The sequence below is a fragment of the Nothobranchius furzeri genome, chromosome 4 (genome assembly GCF_043380555.1).
Source record: "Nothobranchius furzeri strain GRZ-AD chromosome 4, NfurGRZ-RIMD1, whole genome shotgun sequence".
Classification (NCBI taxonomy): Eukaryota; Metazoa; Chordata; class Actinopteri; order Cyprinodontiformes; family Nothobranchiidae; genus Nothobranchius; species Nothobranchius furzeri.
The window spans coordinates 1,091,082-1,115,966 of record NC_091744.1 but is presented as its reverse complement, the minus strand read 5'-3'; the positions used below and the strand labels follow the sequence as shown (position 1 = coordinate 1,115,966).

Here is a 24,885-nt window from a genome sequence, read left to right as displayed (position 1 = left end):
AGGCTCGGCTACTGTCCACGATTATGACATGCAAATAACAACATGGATGAAAACAGCTGGAATTGCTTTTTTGTTAGAGAAAGCTGTCCACACATTTAAATAGAGCAAATTTGTTTGTTAAAATTAAATAATCCTTTATGTTAAAAAAACAACTGTCAGATCTTTACCCTCACCCCTCCTATTGGTGCTGAACTCCATTTTGGTGCACAAACCTCAAAGTTAGTTTTACTTTTTACAGTTTTCTTTAAATCTACTTTGAAACATGAGTTTGAAACAATAGTTTTATACAAGTTTTAATTTATGGTAGAAGGCTGAACTGTGACAAACTATGACATTAGTTGAATGAATAATTAATTATCAACCAGCTCTGAGAGGCAAAGGTAGCTGATTATGCTTTTGCCAGTATGTGTGCACACGTGTTTGGTAGCAAAATGATCCTCTGGGCAGATTTTTATCAAACTCTAAAATACTCAATTAACATTTATGAAAATCTAAATTTTATTCCTTATATTTCCTCTTTCTTTGACTGATTTTCAACCAAAAAATTTTAATGAACAATATTATATTTCACTTGTAAGAATTTAATATACATATTATTTAATGAGCCATAAGACATGAGATTCCATAATACATATGAAATCAATCTTATGGATCTTTGGGTACATTTAACCAGAAGATTGGAACTTTTTATTGCAGGGATTATGTAACAACTTCGTATTAACTCAGAGACAAAGGAAAGAGAGTCAAGTTTTAAAAGTTTAAAGATTTATTACTAAACAAATTAAAACTAAACTAACTTTAAACACTAAATGTATGGTGTAACTAAGGTGAAGTGGGAGAATGGTGTAGTGTGGAATGTTGTTCAGAACCAGCAAATCTGGAGAAACGATTAGTTCTGATGGGAGTGAAGGTGATGTCTTCATGCTAAGCTTTGATTTGGAGATTCATAAACACATAAGACGCCATTCTGTCGGCCTACGTATCCTTTCGGATGTCCTCGTTAGAATGCCGAGGTCCAGCTTGACCCTCTCTGGAACCAGTCTTGAGATACTTCTGGGTCACGACAGTTTTGTTGGCATCTAGCAAGACCCAAAACGGGGTTGTGATGGTTCAGCTTTTATTCTGAAAGGAACCGTTGCAGCAGTTGGAACAGCAATTTGATCCAGCTTGTCGTTGGTTCTTTCGGCTGAAGAGGAAAGTTACGGATTGGCCACTCCGACAACTTCTCTAGAAAGCGTTGAACTGGCGTTAAAGATGACGTGGGCATAGTTTTATAATTTGGATGTTTTGATTTACGGTCGAATGAAAAGAGGACAGATTTACCAAGCACCACCAAAACCACGCCTCCATCAGATCTGGAAGATTCTGATTGGATCAGTAAAAGCAATGTGCGATGTGGCGGAACCTTTCGTGTAATCAGTCTCTAGTGGAAACATTTAAAGTTATATTACTTATTATATTCTGTAGGATCATAATATCAACTAATTAATATTTTCATTTCACAAATTGGTTCACATTTTATTATTTAACACTTTGATTTGCTTTATTAAAAATAGAGTTCTTTGATTTATTAAAAAGAAAGAGTCCTTTGTCTTCATTCTTCTCTTGTGCTGGAAAGGAAAACAGTTTAGAAGCAGATGCATGAGACCTTGAACAATATCTCATGCAGATTAGTTCTTGCTGAGGAGAGGGGGGAATGACTTTTAGGTGGAAAACAGTCATTTCATTCCGTTACACAATTATTTTAAAATCCTTCCAGGGTGTGTCATTTTAGTGCAAGGGCGTAGGAACCGGGGGGGACGGGTGGGACGTGTCCCCTCCAATATTTGACAAACGCGCATTTGTCCCCCCCAATAACAAGGAGAAGAAAAAGATTGATTTTGAAATATTTGACTCGCGAGCTTTTATTTTGAAAGACACCGCGGACTTCTCTCCGACACAGCCCCTCCCCCCAGGGAGTTAGCTGGCTGAGTGAAGCAGGACCCTTCTCGGAGTCGGAGCCAGGGCAGACACAGGTGACGGCAGCAGCTCAGCGAGTTCTTCTCATGGGCAAAAAAATAAAGAAAGGAATTGTGAGTTGGTAATAATTTAGTCCAAGAGTATAATTGTATTTCTGGTCAGACGCTAAAATGGCTGACTAGCGTAAACATCTTGCTAGTTAGCGTTAAACATTAAACAACACTACTAGTCAACAAAAAATGGCGAATTTTACAGTAACAGACAAAAACCATTTGACACGAAATAAAAAAGTAGAATCTCCACATAAAAATGGAGTTTGTAAGTGTGATTGTTGCTTGTTTGTGAAATTCTCATCACATTTCATTTTAAAACCTTATTCATGTCACTTTTTTCAAATAAGAGACCAGAGGAAGTTCAGCAGGAAATGATGAAGAAGGTGAGACAGGCAGCGCCAGACCTGCTGAGGTGCAGGTAGGTGCTACAGTGGAGTGAGATTTTAGATGGTTGATGATGAGAGGAAGATTCAAGCATGATAACAAGTAAACACTACTAAATAATACTATAACAACCATGATTTTAATATTGCACTAGTCGTCCAACAGTATTTTTTACTCCTTATTCCTGTCCACTGTTTTTATATTAGAGATCAGATGAAGTTCAGCAGGAACCTGCTGAGGGTGAGACAGGGAGAGCCAGACCTGCTGAGGGTGAGACAGGGAGAGCCAGACCTGCTGAGAGTGAGACAGGGAGAGCCAGACCTGCTGAGGGTGAGACAGGGAGCGCCAGACCTGCTGAGGGTGAGACAGGGAGCGCCAGACCTGCTGAGGGTGAGACAGGCAGTGCCAGACCTGCTGAGGTGCAGGTAGGTGCTACAGTGAAGAATGAGATGGTTTTAGGTTACTGATGAGAGGAAGATTTGAATGTAATAATAAGTGAACACAGTTAAATATATGTAATCCCATTACAAGTAGGGCTGGGCAGTACGGTTTAAGAATAAATTACATTCTGTATACACTCCCTTAGAAATATCAGAAAAATAAGTGTTAAACTCTGCTTTCTGGTGCATTTAGACTGCAGTTTTGGCCACTGTTTGTTTCTTTTGTCCATCTGAAAATTAACGTAGTTCCAGCTGTTGTTGTAAGTGAATTATTTCTTTTTTCATTCTGTCAGAAACAAACAGATTTTTCTGATTGTTGGTCAGCATTGTTGGCTGATGTAGTTTAAAATATTCTGATGAGAGTCAGATCAATTCAGACTGAATATTCACAGCTTTAGTCTGGTATTAAATCTGTTTACACATCTCTACCCATAGGCATAAGATAATATATCCTACATTTATTATTAAAATATATCCTACATTTATTATTAAAATATATCCTACATTCATATTATTAAATAAAAATAAAACACTACTGACACATAAACAGCTTTTTTATAATTAAAACGTCCACATTGGCCGGTAATCACCTGGATCCGGCTAATGGGGAGTAAGTAAGTAAAAGTTTATTTATAGAGCGCCTTTCACAGACATAAATCACAAAGCGCTGTACAACATGATAAAGATCAGGGCAAATAAAAAACATCAGAAAAACAATAGCAGTGTTAAACGTAGAAAATAAAATCATGAGTATAAACAAAGTGAAGGTGTGAACCCGAACAAAGCCATCTTTTTGAACATTTAGGGAGGGAACGCCTGGATGAAAAGGTGAGTTTTTAGATGATTTTTAAAGACCTCTACAGTGTTAGAGAGACGGAGATTTGAAGGTAGACTGTTCCAAAGTCTGGGGGCAATAGTCTGAAAGGCCCTGTCCCCTTTGGTTTTCAGTCTGGTTCGAGGAACAGCCAGGAGGTTTTCAGATGTGGATCTAAGGTTCCGAGAGGTGGTGTGTGGGGATAAAAGCTCAGATAGGTAGCTTGGAGCCTGGTTGCTAAGAGCTCTATAGGTCAGGACTAAAACTTTAAACTGTATTCTATATTCTACCGGGAGCCAGTGGAGGGACTGTAAAACTGGAGTGATGTGAGCTCGTCTGCTGGATTTGGTTAGGAGTCTGGCTGCTGCATTTTGGATGGCTTGAAGGCGTGAGAGGGAGGTTTTGCTGAGACCAGTAAAAAGAGCGTTACAGTAGTCTAAGCGTGATGACACAAAGGCATGGATGATTTTTTTCCCGATCTGCAGTAGAAACCAGTTTACGGACTTTTGAAATGTTTCTCAGTTGAAAGAAACAAGAGCGGGAGATGGTTTTGACGTGTGAGTCTAAACTTAAAGCTGGATCAAAAATAACTCCTAGGTTTCTAATGTTGGCCTTGGCTGATGGGCAAAAAGAGGCAATTTCCTGCTCGATTTTTGGCTGAAGTTCCGGGGGTGCAGCGATCAGGGTCTCTGTCTTGTTAGCACTGAGGACAAGAAAATTGCTGGACAGCCAGTTACTGATCTGGGTCAGGCAGAGTACAAGTGTGGCCAGCCTGTCCAACTGGTGTGGCATAAAGGACATATAGAGCTGAATATCATCAGCGTAGATGTGGTAGGAGATGTCTGGGAAAGACTGAATGATGCCAGCAGGGGCGTCGGACTGGGGGGGGGGGGGGGGGGGGGGAAGGGTACCGTTTACCCAGGGCCCACTGCAGGGAGGGGCCCTGAGACAGCTTTGAATAAAAATGTTTTATTGTTGTTGTTTTTCTCCCCAACTTACTTAATGTCTTAATAAACTTCCCTTTACCTGGATAAAGAGGTTAAGAAACAGAATTTCGCCTTAAAAATAATAACTGAATAATCTCTGAGGCATCTATCACCCCTTAAAAATGTGCAAAGTGGTTTAGTCCACACCAGCGGCCAGGGCTGCACGGCCGCATGTACAGCTATGAGACATCGCAGATGCCGACAGCCAGAGCTGGAGGCAGGAGAGTCACTCATGTCTTTTCCCTTCGTCTTCGTCTTCCTCCGCTTATCCGGGTCCGGGTCGCGGGGGCAGCATCCCAATTAGGGAGCTCCAGGCCGTCCTCTCCCCGGCCTTGTCCACCAGCTCCTCCAGCAGGACCCCAAGGCGTTCCCGGACCAGATTGGAGATGTAACCTCTCCAACGTGTCCTGGGTCGACCCGGGGGCCTTCTGCCGGTAGGACATGACCAGATGCCCAAACCACCTCAACTGGCTTTCCCAAGAAAGGGAAATCTGGCTTCCAGAAAAGAAAAGAAGGAGAAGGAGGAAAATTTAATTGAACAGAAGCAAGTAGAAGGACGGTGAGCAGCAGCAGTAGAACACAGTTTTAGCTGATATTAGCTAGCTCTCAGAAGCTGCATTCATGTTAGGTGTTCAGTGTTAAACGCCTTTAGTGTCACCATCAAGATCAAATATTAATTAATTAGTGTTATCAGTGATAACACTAATTAATTAATATATATATTAATCAGAATTATTATCGCGGGCGGCCGCCGCCAATTAATTCGCGGACCTCGCAGTAAAAACAGGTTCACTCTGTGTGGATATTTCAGCTCCTTCCCGGTCATGGACCAGGACAAACTTGGTATCGATGGATTCGTGGTAATCTCAGGAATGAGAAGCTGCCACTGTTTTTCATATAGCATGATGACTCTGGTGTTAGAGGATTGTTATTGACTTGGTTAGATATTTTAAGCCTATTTTAAATTTCTTTATATTTGATCTTGAAAACGGACAATCTTATAATTGGGCTGATAATGCAGGGATTATAAAATTTAGAGTACATTACATTCACAGAGAGAACCTGGTTTATTTCATGTCATATGTATTTAATATATCAATATATATCAGCAAAGCTTAACATCATGAACCATGACAGACATGACTGAAGAGCAGATGAAGATATCATGCCAGGCACTGATGAGAAAATATTACAAGGATCTCACAGCTGAATTTGAGAATGAGATGCTACACCTGAGAACAATATATGGTGCCACATTTCCACACATTCGGTCTCCTCTTGAGCTGCTTAATGCCATACAGGATGCAATTACAGAGCATTTCTGGAGAAGTTTGTATTGGACTGAGGATTTTTTGCACACTACCTGTGACTGTTGCTGGGGGTGAACGGGCTTTTAGCAAACTGAAACTGGTGAAAAATTATTTGAGATCAACAATGTCCCAGGATAGACTGAACAGCCTAGCTCTTCTGTCTATTGAAAGCCAATTAGCCAAAGGATTGGACTTTAAAGATCTCATAAGTGATTTTGCTAACATGAAGACCCATCAGTGGGCATTTAGTGGAAAATAAATTCCAGGATTTTTGTTTGAACATATTGTTGGCAAATAAAAATAATTATGTGTGAAGTCTGGGCATTTCACTTTTATTATGCTGGCATTTGTATTTGCTCAATATAGAGGTTAAACTAAGATCATATTTATTATCTTGTCTTATAGCATGACAAAAAATGTGTAAGAGAGATATTAAGTAATTGAGCATGGGGGCCCACCTAGAAGACTTGTACCTAGGGCCCAGAATTTGGTGCTATGCCCCTGGATGCCAGCTAGGGGAAGAATATAGAAAGCGAATAGTAGAGGCCCTAGAACTGAACCTTGTGGGACCCCGCATGTTAGAGAGGCAGTATCTGAAGAGAAGGTTTCGGACTTCACTGTGAATGTTCTGTTGGTGAGATAAGAAGAGAGCCAATCTAGAGCAGAACCTGAAATCCCAGCCAGGGCCTTTAACCTGTTTAGTAGAACGTTGTGGTCTACAGTGTCAAAAGGAGCCTAAATCTCCTCCCCTTCTGGCTGGCTCATGGGTCCCCGATCAAAAAAAAAAAAAAAAAAAGAATGTTAGTGAACTGGGCTATAAAAGTTATTTTCCTGTCTTTCTGGGCTTTGCCTTACGCCCTGAGTAACATCTGTCAGACTTTTCTAATCCTAGAGTTTCACCGTCTATCAGATTTTCTATCAGAAGCTAATGCAGGAGATAGCGGTAGGAGACTATGTTCATGTTCAGCCTGCATGAAACACTCAGTGACACGTTAGAATCAGAAATAATCAATTAATGTATTTTTTTCAGTGAAGTTGACCTACGGTATATATTGACAACAGATTTTTTAGATTTCCAAAATGTGTCCCCCCCAATATTAAACTCGTTCCTACGCCCTTGGCTAGGCCTGTCCAAATTCACAGCCGTTAACATCCGGTCTACCCGGAAGACGGAGGACGCAGCCCACGTCGGCCGGGTGGGCTGGGTCCTTCGAAGGATGCAGACCCTGAATTGAGACACAGCCAATTGGTTTTGTAACATGCAGTACCCATATTTGACCACAGGATGTCATTTCTGATTCCATGCATCTTTAAAATGTGGTTAAACTGCTCTTCCATCCATCAGGTTGCATTCCTGCTTTGTTTATGCAGTAGTCCACATTACTCCTGGCCTCCCTTCACTTTAAGAGTTCATCTGAAAGATTTACCCATCACTTTTAAAGCCTTACATGGCCAGGCCCCCTCCTTTACAATTGACCTTCTGTGGAGATACACTCCCGAATGCTGCTTGAAATCAGAAGTCCAGATGTTCTTTGTGGTCCCAAAGACCCACTCAAATTCCCATGGAGATTGCTCCTTTACAGCTATGGCTCGGAGGTCGTGGAATGTTCTTCCTCTCTCTCTCTCTCTCTCTCTCTCTCTCTGCTGTACTGACTCCTTCTGTGTGTTAAAAATAAATAAATAAAAAAGTTTAACCCTCCTACTGTCTTTGTGGGTGACCCCACGAGGAAAGTCGACCATTAAGCAGGATTGATGGTTTATCCCTTGAGGTCCACGTGGCAGGGGTGAGGTGGTGCTCACTCCTCACCCCTGCCACGTGGACCCAAGGGATAAACCATCAACCCTGCTCAATGGCCAACTTTCCTCATGGGGTCACACCCATTAGGACGGTGGGACTTTTAAACCAGCATTTACCTAATTTAATGTCTTGTTTCATTTTATTTTACTTAGGATTGTTGCTTGTTTATTTTCTTGCATTTGATTCAGTTTTATTGTGAAGTACTTTCTAACTCCCGTCTGAGAAAAGTTACTTACCGTAATTTCCGGACTATAAGCCGCTACTTTTTTCACTTGCTTATGGCTCTGCAAGGTGTACAACGGTGCAGTTTATCTATGGATTTTTTTACAATTAACATCCCTGAGGGTGCACAACCGAGGAAGCTCAAGAGTGAGACAGCATTCACGCGAGACAGACAGTTTACACCAGGTAACAGTAGCAAAACAGAACACGTGAGCCCAAATGCAATACCAGAGACAGAATGAAAGCAAGACAGTAGGAGAGCGAGACAGTTTGCACCAAGGAAGTGTTCATGCACACACCCTCATTATGAAAAACAAACGGAGATGTGCCTATGATGCTGCTTTTGGGTTAAAAGCAATCAAGCACTGAAAGCTCTGATTTTTATTATACTGCATTACTATGGTACTATGACTGCAGGACGTTTGCTGGGAGCACACTGTTGTCTTATTTGTGCACTGCACAGATGCTGATCACGATATGAAAATGTGAATGTTTGACTGATTGAAAGATTTATTGTGTTTCTCAAATGTTAATAAATGGAACGCTTTGCATTTCCAGTCAGCTTTGACCCGACAATCCCCTCCATGGTAGCAGGAATGTGGTAATTAAACATTAAAACACCTGCGGCTTATAGTCAGGTGCAGCTTATAGTCCGGAAATTATGGTACTTACCATGCGATGCCACCACCAGGGCAAAGAGCCGAGGCTGGATAAGACTGAAGTTGGGTGGTAGGCTTAGGTGGGGACCTGATCTTTGCCACTCCTGAGTCAGAAACTGGCTTGTGAAAGTATAAGTGAGACTTTGAGAGATGGTGTCTTGTGACCTTCACTGAACGTGTTTGACCTGTAACAGTTAGATGGGTTGGATGGAAGCAACAGCTTAGCTCAATGGAAAGGACACTATGGAGGCCTAATGACACTGAATTGATTTTTGTGCTTTGACAGACCAATGAAATATGTAAAAACAGACTTTTGTTAAAATTAGTATTTAAATGTTCACAGTCAAGTGTCTAAAATCAGAAATAAACCACATTTGTGCATTCATGCTCTTCCATGAGTCCAAATGTTTCTGTGTTTGGTGTTCATAATTAAAGTCTGGTTCATTTGCAAACGGAGCAGCTTTCTAATATCATGCTGCTTGGCCAGAGCTTCTTGTGGTTTTAGCTGTGGAACATAATCAACTCTGTTTGCTCCCTCGAACCTCTTGATCCTCACTAATGAGACACACTGTTTTCTACTGAAAGCAAGAAAAAAATTCTTTCTTCACCAATAAACTTATGTTTGTTTATTCTCATTACACTTAGCAGGCAAACGAAAATAATCCGGCCATCTCTTTGTGCCTCATGTTCCTTCTCTCTTTCATATCATCTCTTCAATCCTCCTCTCTTTGTTTATCATACCTCAGGTATTCATGTCCTCTGCTCGTACTCCCCACCCCCCTCCCATTTTGCATCACACAAATATCTGCTTATTGCTTTATTTTCCACTCCACTGTTCTTGCATTTTCCACCTCTGGCAGCTCTCTCAATTACAAATATGGCCCCTTGTATTGGACAAGTCACCATCTTGGCAGTTGCCTCAGTGTTTGGCCCAGATGTGAAATCCTGTAGATTCTTGCAGGTGTGAGAGGTTGGATTTCTGTCTAGTTCATTCCGTGTGGCAGTGAGCCTCCTGTGAGCAGCTGCGGGGCTTCACAGCTATATATCGCTAAAAGTCGTGACATAGAGAGAAGCAGTTTTAAGCTCTGGTGATTGTTTGAGATATTTTTGACTCAAGTCTGGTTGCTAAGCACTAAAGGTCCCTCTGCTCCGTGGCTGGAGTTTAATTCATTCATGCGAACACGCTGAAGGGATTTTTTAGGGGTAAAACGAGGCATATGTTTTAGAAAAAATCAGCTATTTCAATAGATGATATAATTTTTTTTAAATGTCAGATAATGTTTTTGCTTATAACTTTGTGTTTAAAAGAAGAAGAAGATTAAAAATTGTGGTCAAATCAGGTTCTTTTGGATTTACTCATGAGGTTTTTAGTAGAAACAGACTTTTTTCCTTTAATGATTCAGATTTCATCCCCAATAGATATAAAAAAGCATTCCTCTCAAAATGGCTACACAAGGACTGGATTGAAAAAGATATTAAAAGCACCCATGGCCCGCTGAAGCTTGAATTGAGGTAAAGTAAAAGTTTAAAAGGTTTTGAAAAGGTAAGAATTTAGCAAAAAAAAAAAAAAAAAGGAAAAAAAAACGATTGAGTGGTTCAAAATGAAGGTAGCGAGTGGTCCTTTTCATTCACTAGCAAACATCCGAATTTACAATCATTGCCAGCTAACAACAAACACGTTGGTTTAAAAGCTTTAGATTTAGAATGCTCTCCAGATCAGGGTTGCTGTAAGGGGGGTCCTGGGTGGGCCAGTGCCACCCTGACAGCAATCACTTTCACCTGGTTCTCTCCTCTCACACCTGCAGCTCATCATCCTCCCATTATGCCCCAGTGTATTTAAGCCCTGTCTTGTCTCAGTGTCTTGTCGGTCCATTGTTGTTTTTTATGTCAGCGGTTTCTGGTGCTCTGTGTGAGCCTTTTGTCTCGTCCCCAGACTTTGTGCTCTAAGTGAGCTTTCGGTGTCCTGTGCTCCAGGACTTTTGGATTTTTGGCTCGCAGCCTTTTGGGTTTATTTTCATTGTCATCCTACAAATAAAAGGATTTATTCTTTACATCAGCTCCTGCCTCGAGTCATCCTGGGTATCTGCATTTTTGGGTCCTAACCATCCCCTTACCCCGGGTTTCCACGGGAGCCGTCAGCAGCACGTTACTGCAGCAGCACGTCTTGCTCGCGTAAGCTGCTGCTTGGCCCTTCCCACGAGACGCGAATCAGCAGGGGAGCAGCTGTCACCGACAGAGCACGAAGTCACACGAGTGACTTCGTCAGTAAACACAACAACAAGCAGGAGAAAATTACAACATGGCTCTAAAATGTTTGTGTTTTTATGTTCTGTCCGTTTTATAATCGCCAATACGGACCTGAAAAACAAAGGAGACCGCTAGCTAGGTGATAACTTCTCACGGGGACGCACAGTTAGTAACCTTTTTAAAGTAAAGCGACCGGAAGGCAATACGTTCTTTATTCTGAAAAACTCTGGAGCTTCTCTCCATTTTCGCGTCCGATTTCCTGTCTTTCCTTCCCCAAAAATGTCGAACTTGACCCGTTTCAGAGGCGTCGCGCGTAGAAAATAGAACCGGCGCGTAAAGGCCGCGACATGCTGCTCCTGAGACGCGGCCGACTCGCGCTGCTGACGGCTGCCGAAGGCTCCAGTGGAAAAGGTTCTGTTGACCACAGCCGTTCCTATCAGCAGCTATGACGTGCTGCTGCAGTAACGTGCTGCTGACGGCTGCTGTGGAAAGCCGGGGTTAACGTGACAACTAGACAGTTTAGGTTTGCTTTTACAACTCCCTAGTGTTTGTTTAGTAGAACCAAAAGCAAAACCTGTCTCCTCACTGTGCATTTGTCTTTTTAATACCTTTATCTGAAAGCTGACGCTGCCGTTGTGTCCTTGGGCAAGACACTTCACCCACCTTGCCTGCTGGTGGTGTTTGGAGGGACCGGTGGCGCCTGTATACGACTGACTCGCCTCTGTCAGTGTACCCCAGGGCAGCTGTGCCTAAAATGTAGCTCAGCACCACCAGGGTGTGAATGTGTGAATGGCTGATTTTGTTGTAAAACACCTTGGGGGGGTTCCAGGACTCTAGAAGGCGCCATATCAAATACAGACCAGTTACTTTTTCAAATATTTAAATCTACTAAGATTGCTTGTAGAAAGTGGTAATGATTGCTGTTATTCAAATTTCTATATTAGGACAACATTCTCATTAAAAATAAAACAATTATAATAAATAAATAAATTAGTCCCCAACACTAAGCAAAACATTCATAAAAAATGTGGTTTTGCTGAAACATTTGGCAAAATTACAAACATGTAAAACAACGTAAAACAAAAGTTAGTCTAAAACAAACAGAGCACCCCCTAGTGGTTGGCTGCAGTGTAAGTTTTACATCCAGTCCACTTCATTCAAATAAATGAGACAAACACTCAAACAAAAAAACTTGGACAAATTTTGATTCACATAGTACTTACCTGCATGTTCAAATATTATTTTGTATAAGATTACCAGTAGAAGTTCTTAACTTTTAACCAAACAATTCAATATTTAAACTTGTGATGTTTGGGTTGACTCAGCCCCGTGTTTGCTTACAGACCAAAGAAATATAAAAAATATATAACGAATGACCTTTTTTTTCTCATTGGCAGCATTTATGCCAAAATATATTTGTGATTTTACTTGATGATTTGCTGTTATTGTCATGTTTTTCATGCAACAGCCGCTTAAAAGTTATCTCAAATGTCAAAATGTTCCTGATATTATTGCGTTGTTTAAAGCCGTGTAAACAAAACTAAAGTCTGAACCTTGAACAAAGAAAAGCACACGTTCTTCCAGACAAGCGTATAAAGGTTGAATGAAAGTGGGAGAAGAAAAAGAATTGCAAGTGTCTTTTGTTATGTTAAGAATGAGTTTGCACAGGTAACAAGACTTTTTAAAGCAGAAAAAGCTAATTATATATTTCTCAGAGGTCTTTGTGAAAACGCACAATCCTCTGGCTTTTTTCTCTACCAATGACTTCTTTCTGACTATTCCCCTTTCTACATGTTTTTTAACTCTCCTAAAGCATGTGTAAAGGTTCATTTTTTTGTTTTACGCCAAAAATAATAAGAACATCAGATCCCTCATAAGTCTGCATTCCCATGAACCATGCATCACCACCAAAACTTCTGCTGCCTTTATCATTTGAGCCTGTGCTTCCTTCAAGTTTCACCTAAAATGTTAAACAAGATCCATCAGCAGTTCTTACTTGTCAGACGGGGGGATGGGTTTTCCTCCTACCTGGAATAATCTGCTTTTTTAGCCATTTTCACATTGTAGTTCCCCAAGGAACTAATCTTGGACCACTTATATTGTCTATCTGCATGCTCCCTTTAGGCTTTACCTAGACCAGTGGTTCCCAAACTTATTTAGCCGCGCACCCCCTTCTATGTCCCGACCATGTCGACGCAACCCCCCCCCCCCCCCCCCCAGCCCACACATCGGGGCATGGCTCTATATATATATATATATATATATATATATATATATATATATATATATATATATATATATATATCAGATGTCAAGCTAAACAGAAAGGGTTAAAAGAATTCCCCATCACTTTCATTTTTTAAATAGTAATTAATAATTATTTTTAATTAATTAATTAATTCGATACCATTACAATTTCCTTTGATTTCATTTTGAATAAATATTTAGAGTGCCCAGGAAGCACATAAACAATGCAATTTGACGGTTTTCTTAAAGTAGGAACGTTTAACCTGTGCGGCCAGAGCGCGCTCCTTCCCTCTGCTCTGTGTAAACCTGAACGGATCACCTACTTGTGCGTAATCAAATGTCTATAGGGGACAAGATATAGCCATGATGTTCACTTTTACCTCAGACCGACTTATTGCTGTTTTATGGTGTGGCTGAATCTGCGATCCGCTGTCATGCTGACTGGAATAACAAATGCTGCAGTGGACTTGTGGTCAGGTTCGGAGTCACTGGCTGGAGCGGACCCGACTCATCCCAGAAGCTAATATCTTAATTTGACCTTGAATGAAAAATAACCTCTTAAAAGTTTTTATCACGGTGGAGGCAGAGTTCATTTCTGCCTTCAGTCTGACAGCGGGCCGGAGTTAAAGCAGCGTGTGCGCTTATTGAATCTGTGTGTGTGTGTGTGCTCCATGAGCCGCTCCAGTCCCCGCGTCTCGTTATTGGCGCTATTTAAACCAATGTAGTAAATGACTTCTGCCCAGCCCAGATGTGCCCACTTGTGCACCCGTGAGCCGTGGTTCAGCCGGAACGCGTCTGACCTCTGACAGACGCACTCTGAACTTCAGATCTTCAGCGCGCTGTTAATAGCCTGAATGGGAATCATTTCTTGTTATTTAGTTACATCCACGATGTTCTGTGTGTGAGGTTTACAACGTCAGAACACCTGCATGAGACAGGTGTTAATTACAATCTGCCAGAATGACTCGCCACCTTCAGATTCCTCCAACACCGTTAAAAATGATCAAATACGGAACATATCGGCGTGCGCAGGCCAGAGTGCTGAAGCTCGGCGCATTGTTATTATGAAGCTAGGGCACATGTGGAGGACACGCGCGCGCGCGCACAAACATATACTTGTTTTCAATTACATTTATTGTGCCCACTTACTTTTTCTTAGGCCCACCCACAAATGAGTTTCTACGCTAATGGTGACATCTGACAGACTTCTCTTAGCTCCGCAGCCATTACACTTCTCACCTCGCGCACCCCCTAGCAGGGGTGCGCGCACCACAGTTTGGGAATCCCTGACCTAGACCATTGAACATCTTATTACATTCCATGTGTGACACTAAAACCACTATTTGATTGCCTCACTGAGGTAAAAGTTTGGATGGTTTCAAACTTCCCCAACTTCACTGACAATAAACCAAAAATATTATTGAACCATTTGGTACTGAGTGCTTCTACTACATATATGTATGGCTTAGATCTGTTTGAAAGTCAATCATGATGGATCTATTAGTTGACACAAAATTTTACTTTTAGAAACAGATTATTTCTGTGGTAAAACAATACTTTTGTAAACTCAGAATTCATCTAAAGTGAAACATTTTAATCATTTAAAGATCCACATTGTACTTATTACCCACCAGGTGGGTAAGAATATATGTTGGTGTTAGCCAGGCCATCCCCTTACAGCTACAGCTGGTCCAGAACCGTCACCCATAGGTTTCGAAGAGTATAACTGAAGCACAGTGGGCGGTTCCTACCACTGCCATCTTGGCACACGTCTCATCACTCCTGGAAAATACAAAAAATGGAGATGAGAGCAGGGCTGTGAGGGTGGGGTAGATGATTAGCTCAGTTAGCTACATTTAAGGGAAATTCTATCTCCCGATCAGTCCACACAAACGAGTTAGGCGCCATGTTTTGTTGAAGTTAAGCAGGAAGACAACATGGATAGGATTCGGAGAAACCCCGGCTGCCTACAGGTCTGGCGTACCCATGAATGTGCTTAACAATGCACTTATGTGAATGTGTAACTTATGCAGTTACATGTGGATGAAAGTTTTTTCTAAAAGCGAGGTGGTGTGGACGTTATTTTTGGAAGGGAAGATGTTTGTTAAAAAAAAATAACGCTATGTGTGGACATAAACTGGACCTAAAATGACTTTGTACCAGACTGTAAATATGTTTACTTCTGCTGTAAAGCTGGCATTTTTAACATGGGAGTCAGCAGAAACTTGCTCCTTTCTGGATCCAGTCTGTAGTGTGTGTGTGTGTGTGTGTGTGTGTGTGTGTGTGTGTGTGTGTGTGTGCGTGTGAAGGGGGATGACAGCATTTTTTTTCACATCCGCTTTGGCTTCATTTTTGGCACCTGGAGTTTGCTCGTTTCCACAAACAAAGGTGTGACCATATCTCCCCAGTGCCGGATTCTCTTCATAGGCTCCCTGTTAGTTTTAGAGTTTAATCTACAGTGTTTTGGTTAAATTTTAAGGCCCTTAACCCTCTGGAGGCAGGCGTTGCAGATTTGCGACAGTTAAAATCTACCTACCTGGTTACTCCACATACGTATTTCATGAGCATTTTTAAACTCAGAAGTACCCCTGAAGGACTTCGTTGTTCGTCCTTTTATCAAAACTTATTTTGACCCTGAGAGGGTTAATAGAAGCCTTCTGTCCCTCACAGCCTTATGTGCCATCTCTAGATCACTTAGACTGTAAACTTATTTGCTTTTAGTCATCCCTAGGTCCCAGAAATCTCCACTGAGGCGATTGGGCCTTTCCAGCTGTAGCTCCTATGGAACCAGCTGCTCTTACATATCAGTCAAGCGCCAACTGCTGGTGTTTTTGAGTCTAATCTTTAAACACATTTTCATTCATGGCTTTAAAACTGCATGAGAGTTTATTGTATCATTTTTAATGTTTGTGTTTTTATTTTTTTAGAATGTATTCATGTGTTTTATCAACATTTTATCTTCGTTTTATGGTCTCCTTCCCTTTATTTTCTTGTTATCTCACGTACAAATCTATCTATATAAATGAAATTCTATTTGCCTTAAAGTTGCTGTCAGGTTTAGTTTTCCTTGCAGCTTTCACTTCCTTTATTATTGCCAAATGGTTGTTCCAAAGATCAGGATCCTGTAAAACACACAAACACTCTCACATTTTAGATTTTGTTGCTTCATATAGTATTTTTTAATCAACATTACAAATGAACATCAAGCTGTAAACAACTGTATTTACGGTACCAATAGGTTTTGTGCAGCTATTTTTATGTCACTTATATTTTAAATGTTACCATTTGAATTCCATTCAAGCCTGACTTATTTTACACGGTTTAGAAGTAGCTGTTGGTTCCCCTTAGTCCTCTAGCACTGATTGCAAGGTGAAAATGCGATGTGATTACCATTTGAATCATCTGATTGTAATGTGGACTAATGACAAATTCATTATTCAGTTTTCTATTACTTCAAACTGTCACACAAAGTTTAATTAATGCAGAAATTCAAAAGGATTTTTTTCCCTTTCAGATGAAGGCATGTGACAACATGTGTGGGTCCCAGTAACTGATGACTGTTTGCTGTAAACAGCAAGGTGAGCTGTGACTAATGTTCTGCTAAAAGCTTAAAGAAGCTACAAGAGAATCTAAAGTGGTGTAAAAACATTATTGCAATGCTGTATTCAACGATTCTATACATTAAAGGGAAAGTGTTGGTGATTCACAGTCAAAATACCAACTATTAGGATTAACTACGAGACATTTTTGTGTTTCTACAATGTTGTCATATCAAAAGCTGCATTTACACACACACACACACACACACACACACACACACACACACACACACACACACACACACACACACACACACACACACACACACACACACACACACACACAAACTGTAAATAAGATGAAAATGTAACATTTCTAAACCTGCTTAAATCATTGTAAAAGGGCCATTACAGAGAGACATGTCTAAAGCCTATAAAGCATCAACTCCACAAGGGAGAGACGCATTGACAGAAACATTTTGTTCTTGGATTTCTCCGTCTCCTGGCAAGTGTTGCAAAGCAATTCCCTGCGAGGACAACAGAGGGCGTAGTGCTGTTCTGGGGTATCCCGTCATGTCTCTGGTCCAAGAAAGTGCATTTTCTATTGTGTTTATATCGTGTTTTTTGCATTTCAGACACTTTTTAACAGACAAAATTTGTCTCTCATTCTCCTCCACCTTTTCATGCACTGGCCACCTCTAAACCCACCTTTCCTGTCATTTTTGCTGCAAATCTTTTTACTCCTCCAGTCACGGATTAATAAAAAGTTCATATTTTAGAGTTTTTCCATTCTTCAAACTGCTCTGTATCTGTTGTTAAATATCTTCGGTTCACTTTATGTTTTTGAGTTCGTAATGGCGGTGCTGTTGACGAAAGCTGTGTCCTGACCAATCACAAGCTTGCATTCTCTGTCTCGTCCGACGGATGTTTAGAAAAGTGGGCTCGACACTGTCCATCCTTGCGAGCCTACTGGAGAGCCCTCGCGAGGACAGATAATGGTGTTGAGTGTCTCCGCACCGATGCAGACGCAGAAGCATAAACTAGGCTGAAGCATGGCAGCCTATTTAGATGTCATTTAAACAAGTTCAACAAGAATGTTAAACCAAAATCTTTAAAAGGAGTAGATTACTCACTTAATCAATACATTTGCAGTGGTCTCCAGAAGGAATGAATGCCTTGCAGGCAGCACTCAAGGCACAAAAAGCCCACAAACCCCTGGCTCAGCAGGGCCAAATCTGCGGTATCACAGCTGAGCTTCGGACGGCGGGTTTGGCAGTCTTCTTTCCTGATATTTGAACGTGTGCCCCCGTATTGGATACCAACGACTCTACCACTGACTTGCGACATTGATGTTTTATCTCCACAAAAAACACAAGCCATGGAACTTCTGCCATGGGGTGAAGTTGCTAATGCTAACATTTAGCTTAAACTATCCGATACGTCCGCTGCCGATTACTGGATGTTAACAACAACCTTCCCTATCAGGAGTCAAGATTGGTGAGTCCATGACTGCTACAGTAACTGACAATGTGACGTAGATCTGTGAGGCTTTTCAAATCCTACAGTTTAACTGGATTTCTACCAAACGCTAATGCAGGAGATAGGTGTAGGAGACTATTTTCATTTTCGGTCTGCATGAAAAACTCAGAGTTACTGATGATGCTCTGAAAAAAGACCTTAAAAATAGTTTTTCAGTGTTTCACATCTTTAAGCCTTGGCCAGTGCCAGTGTTAGTCACATTGCCCAGCACTCTAGCTCATCATAATGTGTTGACTCTTTGGCTGCAGCCTCCTGCCATGTTTATCAGGCTCTTGCCGCGAGGACAAATGTTCCGCTGTTGACAGATTGTTGCAAACGTTGACAAGAGATCTTTGTTTACCATTTGCTTGTGTGCTAATGAATATGGATGAAGTAAATCTGATATCCAAAGGATAACGGTGACATTGCATTTATTTGATTTCTGCTTTAATCTCGTTGTGCTTTATTCATAGACCTCATATAAAAGATCGACCATCAGAGCGGTACCCGTTGGTGTTGGAGCTGTTGTTTTTGAAGCCTCTAATTTAGATTTAGTTCCAATAAAAGACGTTCAAAATTGATTTCTGAGCAAGAATAAGGGGACACGGTGCACATCTGTCGTGAAACTCATCTGTCACTAAAAGCAGACCTGCTATAAATTTTAATAACTTGACCTTACCATTGTGTTCTTACATCTAACAACATAAATTGTAAACCAAACAAAGCTGCATGTAAATAACATCATCCTCCTACTTCCAGGTGGTAAAAAAATAATAAATAATAAACATGAAAAGTATCTTCTTTACTTCTTCTGTGGTATTTTTAAAAGAAATATAACAAAAAGACATGCAGGGTTTCCCAACCCTCGTCCTCAACACCCCCTGTCCCACATGCTTTCCATGTTGCCCTTTCAAACACCAGTGCATCCCTGCTGCCACACATATGACTTAAAGAGCAAGTCACCCCCAAGTCTTTTTTTGTTGTTGCTGATAAACTATATACATGAGTGTCTAATCATGCTGTAGACATGCGTACTCAATGGTATGGCACTTTAGATCATCTTACTTAGAAAAATTAAGTATTCTGCCTAAAACTATCACTGTTGTGCCCTCTTTAGGTAAAAACTCTGTACTACATTTGAAATTAAATCTGCCAACGCCATTGGCTAAGAGGTACCTTACTGACTTTAGCTGGTACCATATAATGTCACAATGCCACTGTGCACCTGTGTGTGTGTGTGTGTGTGTGTGTGTGTTTGTTAGCGGCTCCGCCCTCTCAGTCTGCCAGGCAACGCCTTCTTGTGACACATTTTTCAAACACGCTCTTTAAATTAATGACTGATTAACAGGCTTCTGCAGCACTTGATGTCCTCCTGAGGAGGCTATTCAAAAATGTAAATCAGGTGTGCTTGAAGCAGAGACATTGAAACCATGCAGGACAGGGGTGTGCAGAAATATCCCAGTGCTCTTACAGGACGACCATTTCCCAAGTCACCAAATGTGGTAAATGGCCTGTATTTGATATACATTCATTCACCTTTTCACACACACATTCACACCCTGGTGGTGATTAGATACATTGTTGCCACAGCTGCACAGGTGGCACTGGTCCATCCGAACACCGGCAGGTGGGTTAAGTGTCTTGCCCAAGGACACAACGACAGAGACATACTGAGCTGAGCTCGAACCTGCAACCTTCTGATAACTGATCGATCACTTAACTCCTGTGCCACCGTCGCCCTACAAATGCGGGACAGAGACTACTTAATGTGGGACAATGTAAAATTCCATCACAAGATAAAAAATAAATTCTATTCTGCCTTTTAGCTCTAAAATGGCTGTGAAATGTGCATAAAATTATTACTATTATCATCAAATGTTTCATGAACTATATATTCTATTAGCAAAAGCTTGTCATACTATGTCACAGTTCCTCTCATGAGACTCCATTTACCTCAGCTCAGGCTCTTGGACCGTCTTCATGGCTCTGAATAACTTTAGTTAAAATTATTTTAACCTGTCAATTGGTTTTATGAATATGGATAGACCAACTTAAAAATGCAGGTTTAAACAGATTTTCTGAGTTTTCATTGAATATGTTGAACTACAGAATGGCAGTTAAAAAAACAGTAGCATTTTTAGACCTATTTAAGTTTGTTTTTAATGCTTTTTCCACTAAAATCACCATCCCATTTTATTTTTGCAATTTTTTTAATGTATTTTTTAAATAACTAATCTCTGATTGTGTATTTAGGGAAGAAAAAAACCCAGATTTTAAAGGTGCATTATAAATGACGTAAAAATGACATCCTGCAGTAAGATTTGGTTTCTGCAAACACCTCAAACAACTCTGGAGCTTGTTGCCGGCCGTCATCAAATCACAATCATCTGTGCTGCAGTATTAGCTCGCAGGAGACACGGCAACCCCACACTCACTGATGGTAAACAGTAGGTACGTCCTCCTCCCTCCAGGACACAAACTGACAATCCCAGCAGCCTGCTGGATATGAAATATGTTTCAGTATAACTTTCCTTCCAAAATGACTGAAACATTAAAATCTTTTGGGATTTTCTCACTGTAAAATTCTCACTATGTTCTTACATATTGCACCTTTAATCTGACAAAATTCAGATTTACTCTTAGAGTTTCTTTTTTCACCAGAATTCTGAGAAAACGTGATGAAAGCTTCTGTTTAATTATCTCAGCGTTTGTTATGTGCTTTAAAAGAGTTTATCTTGTATGTATCTGAAACAACACAATCGCAGCAGCTTCTTGTCTGTGTTAGAACCTCCTTAGGGATCTGTCTAATTCCTGGGAAATCTGCTTCTGGCCAACATGTTTTATGCAGTTTCATGTTAAACTCTGCACCGTGACACAAAACATTTACTCTGAGAAACATCATAAAAACTCTGTCAGAGTCTTCCTGAACACTTAACCCATCACGAGTTTTTTTCTGACACCTAATCCATCTTGGTTGCTCGTGGTGGTCGGAGGGGCGGGTGACGCCAATGTACGGCAGGCCTCCCCTCCGTTCGTGCGCCCCAGGGCAGCTGGCTACACTGACTACGTTTACATGCAGCCAATATCCAGGTTAAGATCGGGTTAAGGTCGGCATTCGGGTTTCTGAGTTGATCAGAATAACCCGTTTACAAGCATAAATAGAAAGAGTTACCCCTAACTTGCATAACCCGATGTAAATGCGGACGTTGGGGTAGCGTCAGGACGTATGGACTATGTCCAGACGCAATATGCCTCATTTCCGGTTCTTCTCATTCTGGTATCCGTGAAAACAACAACATGTTTCCCAGTTCGGAAGAGATAGCGACCGCGTTTGTTTGTGCTTTAGTTTCTTCGTCACCCCGAAAGTACACTGCTGTGCTGTGACTCGCCATGTTGCTCCCAACTTGTTGTTTACTTCCGGCGTTCTGGCGCATACAAGACGTCTCGCTACTCAAAAGACCAAGATTCCTTGCGAACAGAGCATGCGCAGAACACACGCTTTGATGGGGATATCCCGGTATGCGTTTACACGACCAAACATTCGGGTTAGAAAAGGGTTACCCCAGGTGTAGTAACCGGGTTTTTAAAAGCCCGGTTATGAGCATATCCGGGGTTTTGGCGGTGTTTACATGGACCTGCGGAACCAGGTTATTGTGAATATTCGGGTTTTAAAAGGGTTACTGGCTGCATGTAAACACACTGACTGTAGCTCATCACCACTAACAAGTGAATGTGTGTGTGCATGGGTGGATGGCTGTGAACCCAATAATATGCTATACAAATACCAACTATTTACCATTTACCAAGCCTTAGCAACTTATGCAAATTTTATGTCAAGTTTTTGTTTGGTAGTTTTCTCGAGATGTTGCTGAAACAAGTTCACATTCGATACCGTTAACGCCTCCCACTCACCTCGAATGAACCCATAGGCTACTCAGAGCTGTGTTTGAATCATTATGCTGCATGCTACTCAGACAAAGCTAACGGTGTATCACAGAAGCCCAATTTAAAGTGTTTGAAGGTAAATGGCAGGTGTGTTAACCTGCTCAAGGAATTCAAAACTCACACTGAATCCTGATGCATGACTGCTTATACAAAAGCTAGAGTACCTCATGGCACACACACACACACACACACACACACACACACACACACACACACACACACACACACACACACACACACACACACACGGCGCTGACACTTTTCCCAGGAGTCTTCATGAACTGCACACATGCAAAAGGACACAAATACATACATTTGCATTTAGCTGATGCTTTCTTTTACAGGCAGTTATAATGAGGACAAACACACACGAAGTTGAGGACAAAGACACACACACTTGCGTACACAACCATTAGGCCCAAGCTAGGTTTGTATTTAGCTTTTTCCTTGACTCTCTTTCATGTTGTCAGGTTGGCCAGGTGTGACTGTGTTAAGGTGTGTGTCCTTTTGTGACTCATGGGAAGACAAATAAGTCTCCAGGTTGTGTTCATGGACAGGATGAAAATATCACATCAGGTGGCAGAAAAGAGCAAAACACACGACTGAGAGATTTGTATGTTTAAATGTATACATATATTAATATTATTTATAAGTTTTTCTTTTTGAGTTTTGCACTTCTATGCTCATGATGACCAGAATGGTCCTGAAACAGCAGACTGACAGGAATTTTTTTTTCCAAAACAGTTTTGTCCTTTGTCTTGAAAATTGCATCGCTCAAATGTGTGTCCACACACAGCGGTTGACTGAGTTGTTTACCCGGCACGTCTTCAAGGACTCTGGGATTTGTAGAAAGAGAAGGCAGAATTGTGATGCAATGCACAGTGAGAGCTAACACACAGTTTATAGGAATGTCAAATGCTGCAATTCTACAGGACTTTAAATAAATACATTATAGGAAATGCAGCATTAGCAGTCACATTTACATGGAAATTCACTTGTATTTTTCGCCCTAACAACAAAGGTTTCACCAACTGATTGAACCAAATGGGGTCAGTGGAAGGGTATTAACAAAGAATGGAAGCTCAAGTTTGGGGTTTAAAGTCTTTAAATCAGAGGTTCACTGAGAAACATCATACATTTAGAATAATGGTCTTCATCTCTGAATTTCACGTGTATGCTGAAAGCGGACCCCCCCTTAATCGGCCATCAAAATGAAATACACAGAGAAACAGCCTGTAGGAAAAAGCCAGTTCCTTCTTTGTCACAGGAAAAACTAGCATTCATGGACTTGCCCATCTTGGACTGCAACCATGGGATGTTGTGTTGATTTAGCAACCAGGAGAGAGAAGAGCATGTCTTGAAGCTAACTATTAGCATTAGCAACTCCAAAACATGGCTGAACAGTTTCAGGTATGTTTTATTTGATGAGATAAAACATCAACATTGCATTTTAACCCAAAAGAAAAGAGCGAACGGAAGCAGTGGAAGAGCTGCATTGCTGTTAGCCAATCAGAGGTGAAGGAGTTTCCATATCATGAATATTAATGAGTAGAACTTAAATCCCTGCCAGTTTACAATAAATTATATTACACTGCAGGTCTTTCAAATCAATCATGCTTTTTGTTTTCTAGATTTAACCACAGTATAATTAGATTTTTCTTCCAACATCTTGAAATTTTCAGTGTAATTTGGGATGCCCCAGTTATTGTATTCAAAATTGTTTTGACAGCCACACTCCTCTATTTACAAAAAACTGCTAAATCACAAATCTTTCAAGTTATCCATGCATAATTTCATAGAGCAAACCACATATTTAAAACAACATAGACAAGTGCTCCACAGTTGGGGAAATGTGCACACAATCAACAAACACCAGGCACTCACGCCCCATGGAAGTGTTGGGGAGGAGTCAACTCAATTGTTGTTATGCAAAAAACAAATCTGTGATAAATACAGATGACATACTTAGCTGCAGTCCTTTTGGAAAACAAACATACCCTAGACATTTTACTGCTTGTTGAAATAAGGCACGGTCTGTCACCTTTTGTAATTTCTTATCAAATCCGCAAACTTTTGCTATGATTCTGAGCAAAACTACGGGTTCATTTGGGATGGAAGAATTAAATGTGAGTGCAGCTCCAAACAAGCAGGGCTGCAGCAAATAATCACTCCCAACAAGGCAGCTTTCGCTCTGAGTGGGACTGAAATTGTGCTGCAAATGATAACTACTTGGCAGAATTGTAGCCACCAATAATCACAGCGAACAGGTATGCCTCCAGGGTATGGGTAACGGCTTTGTATAATAGTTATTGATTTTAGTGAACTATGTGAAACACGTAGCATGACGGAGGTACAAACAGAAGGAAACAGGATTATGTTGTATTAATAGATCCAGATCTTGGTGTGGACTAACCCTTTTCCAGAATTCTGAGGAAATAAAAATATTCTGCCTCGGGGCCAATGAGAACATACAAGGTGGAGGAAAAGGGTCTTCAATTTTATTACAGCCTGCTTTAGTCGTGAGCTCCTCCATGTTTCCCACCTATGTTGCACAGCAAGCGATGCCATATGTTTTTGAATCTGTTTAGATTTGTTTGTCGTTGTTGTTTACATTCACCATGGTATTTATGTTCTGATAGCCCATCATATCCTGTCCCTTTGACTCCTTGGCCTGTGGAACAGGTTTCTGCGCCAAGTCCAACCCTGGGTAGTAACTCCAGTTGGACAAGAACCTTCATCGTGACTTCTGAGGAGAAAACAAAAG

General features: G+C 41.0%; 2 protein-coding genes across 3 annotated transcripts in view; one reads left to right on the top strand and one right to left on the bottom strand.

The window, feature by feature from the left end:
- The window catches only part of LOC107391362 (protein phosphatase 1 regulatory subunit 29), a 312,738-nt gene that overhangs the window by 93,745 nt on the left and 194,108 nt on the right, over positions 1-24,885 (top strand). Inside the window, exon 2 of one of the 2 annotated variants that reach the window (XM_054743519.2) lies at positions 16,634-16,697. The exons of the other annotated variant lie outside the window; for it this stretch is intronic. The gene's annotated coding sequence lies outside the window, so the exon portion shown is untranslated. The remainder of the gene's footprint in view (positions 1-16,633; positions 16,698-24,885) is intronic. 2 annotated transcript variants of the gene reach the window in all.
- Positions 1,516-24,885, bottom strand: part of LOC139069571 (involucrin-like) — a 299,878-nt gene continuing 276,508 nt past the window's right edge. The window contains exon 2 of the mRNA XM_070549998.1: positions 1,516-2,828. Within this exon, the coding sequence (XP_070406099.1) occupies positions 2,568-2,828 (261 nt within the window). The 3' untranslated portion in view covers positions 1,516-2,567. The remainder of the gene's footprint in view (positions 2,829-24,885) is intronic.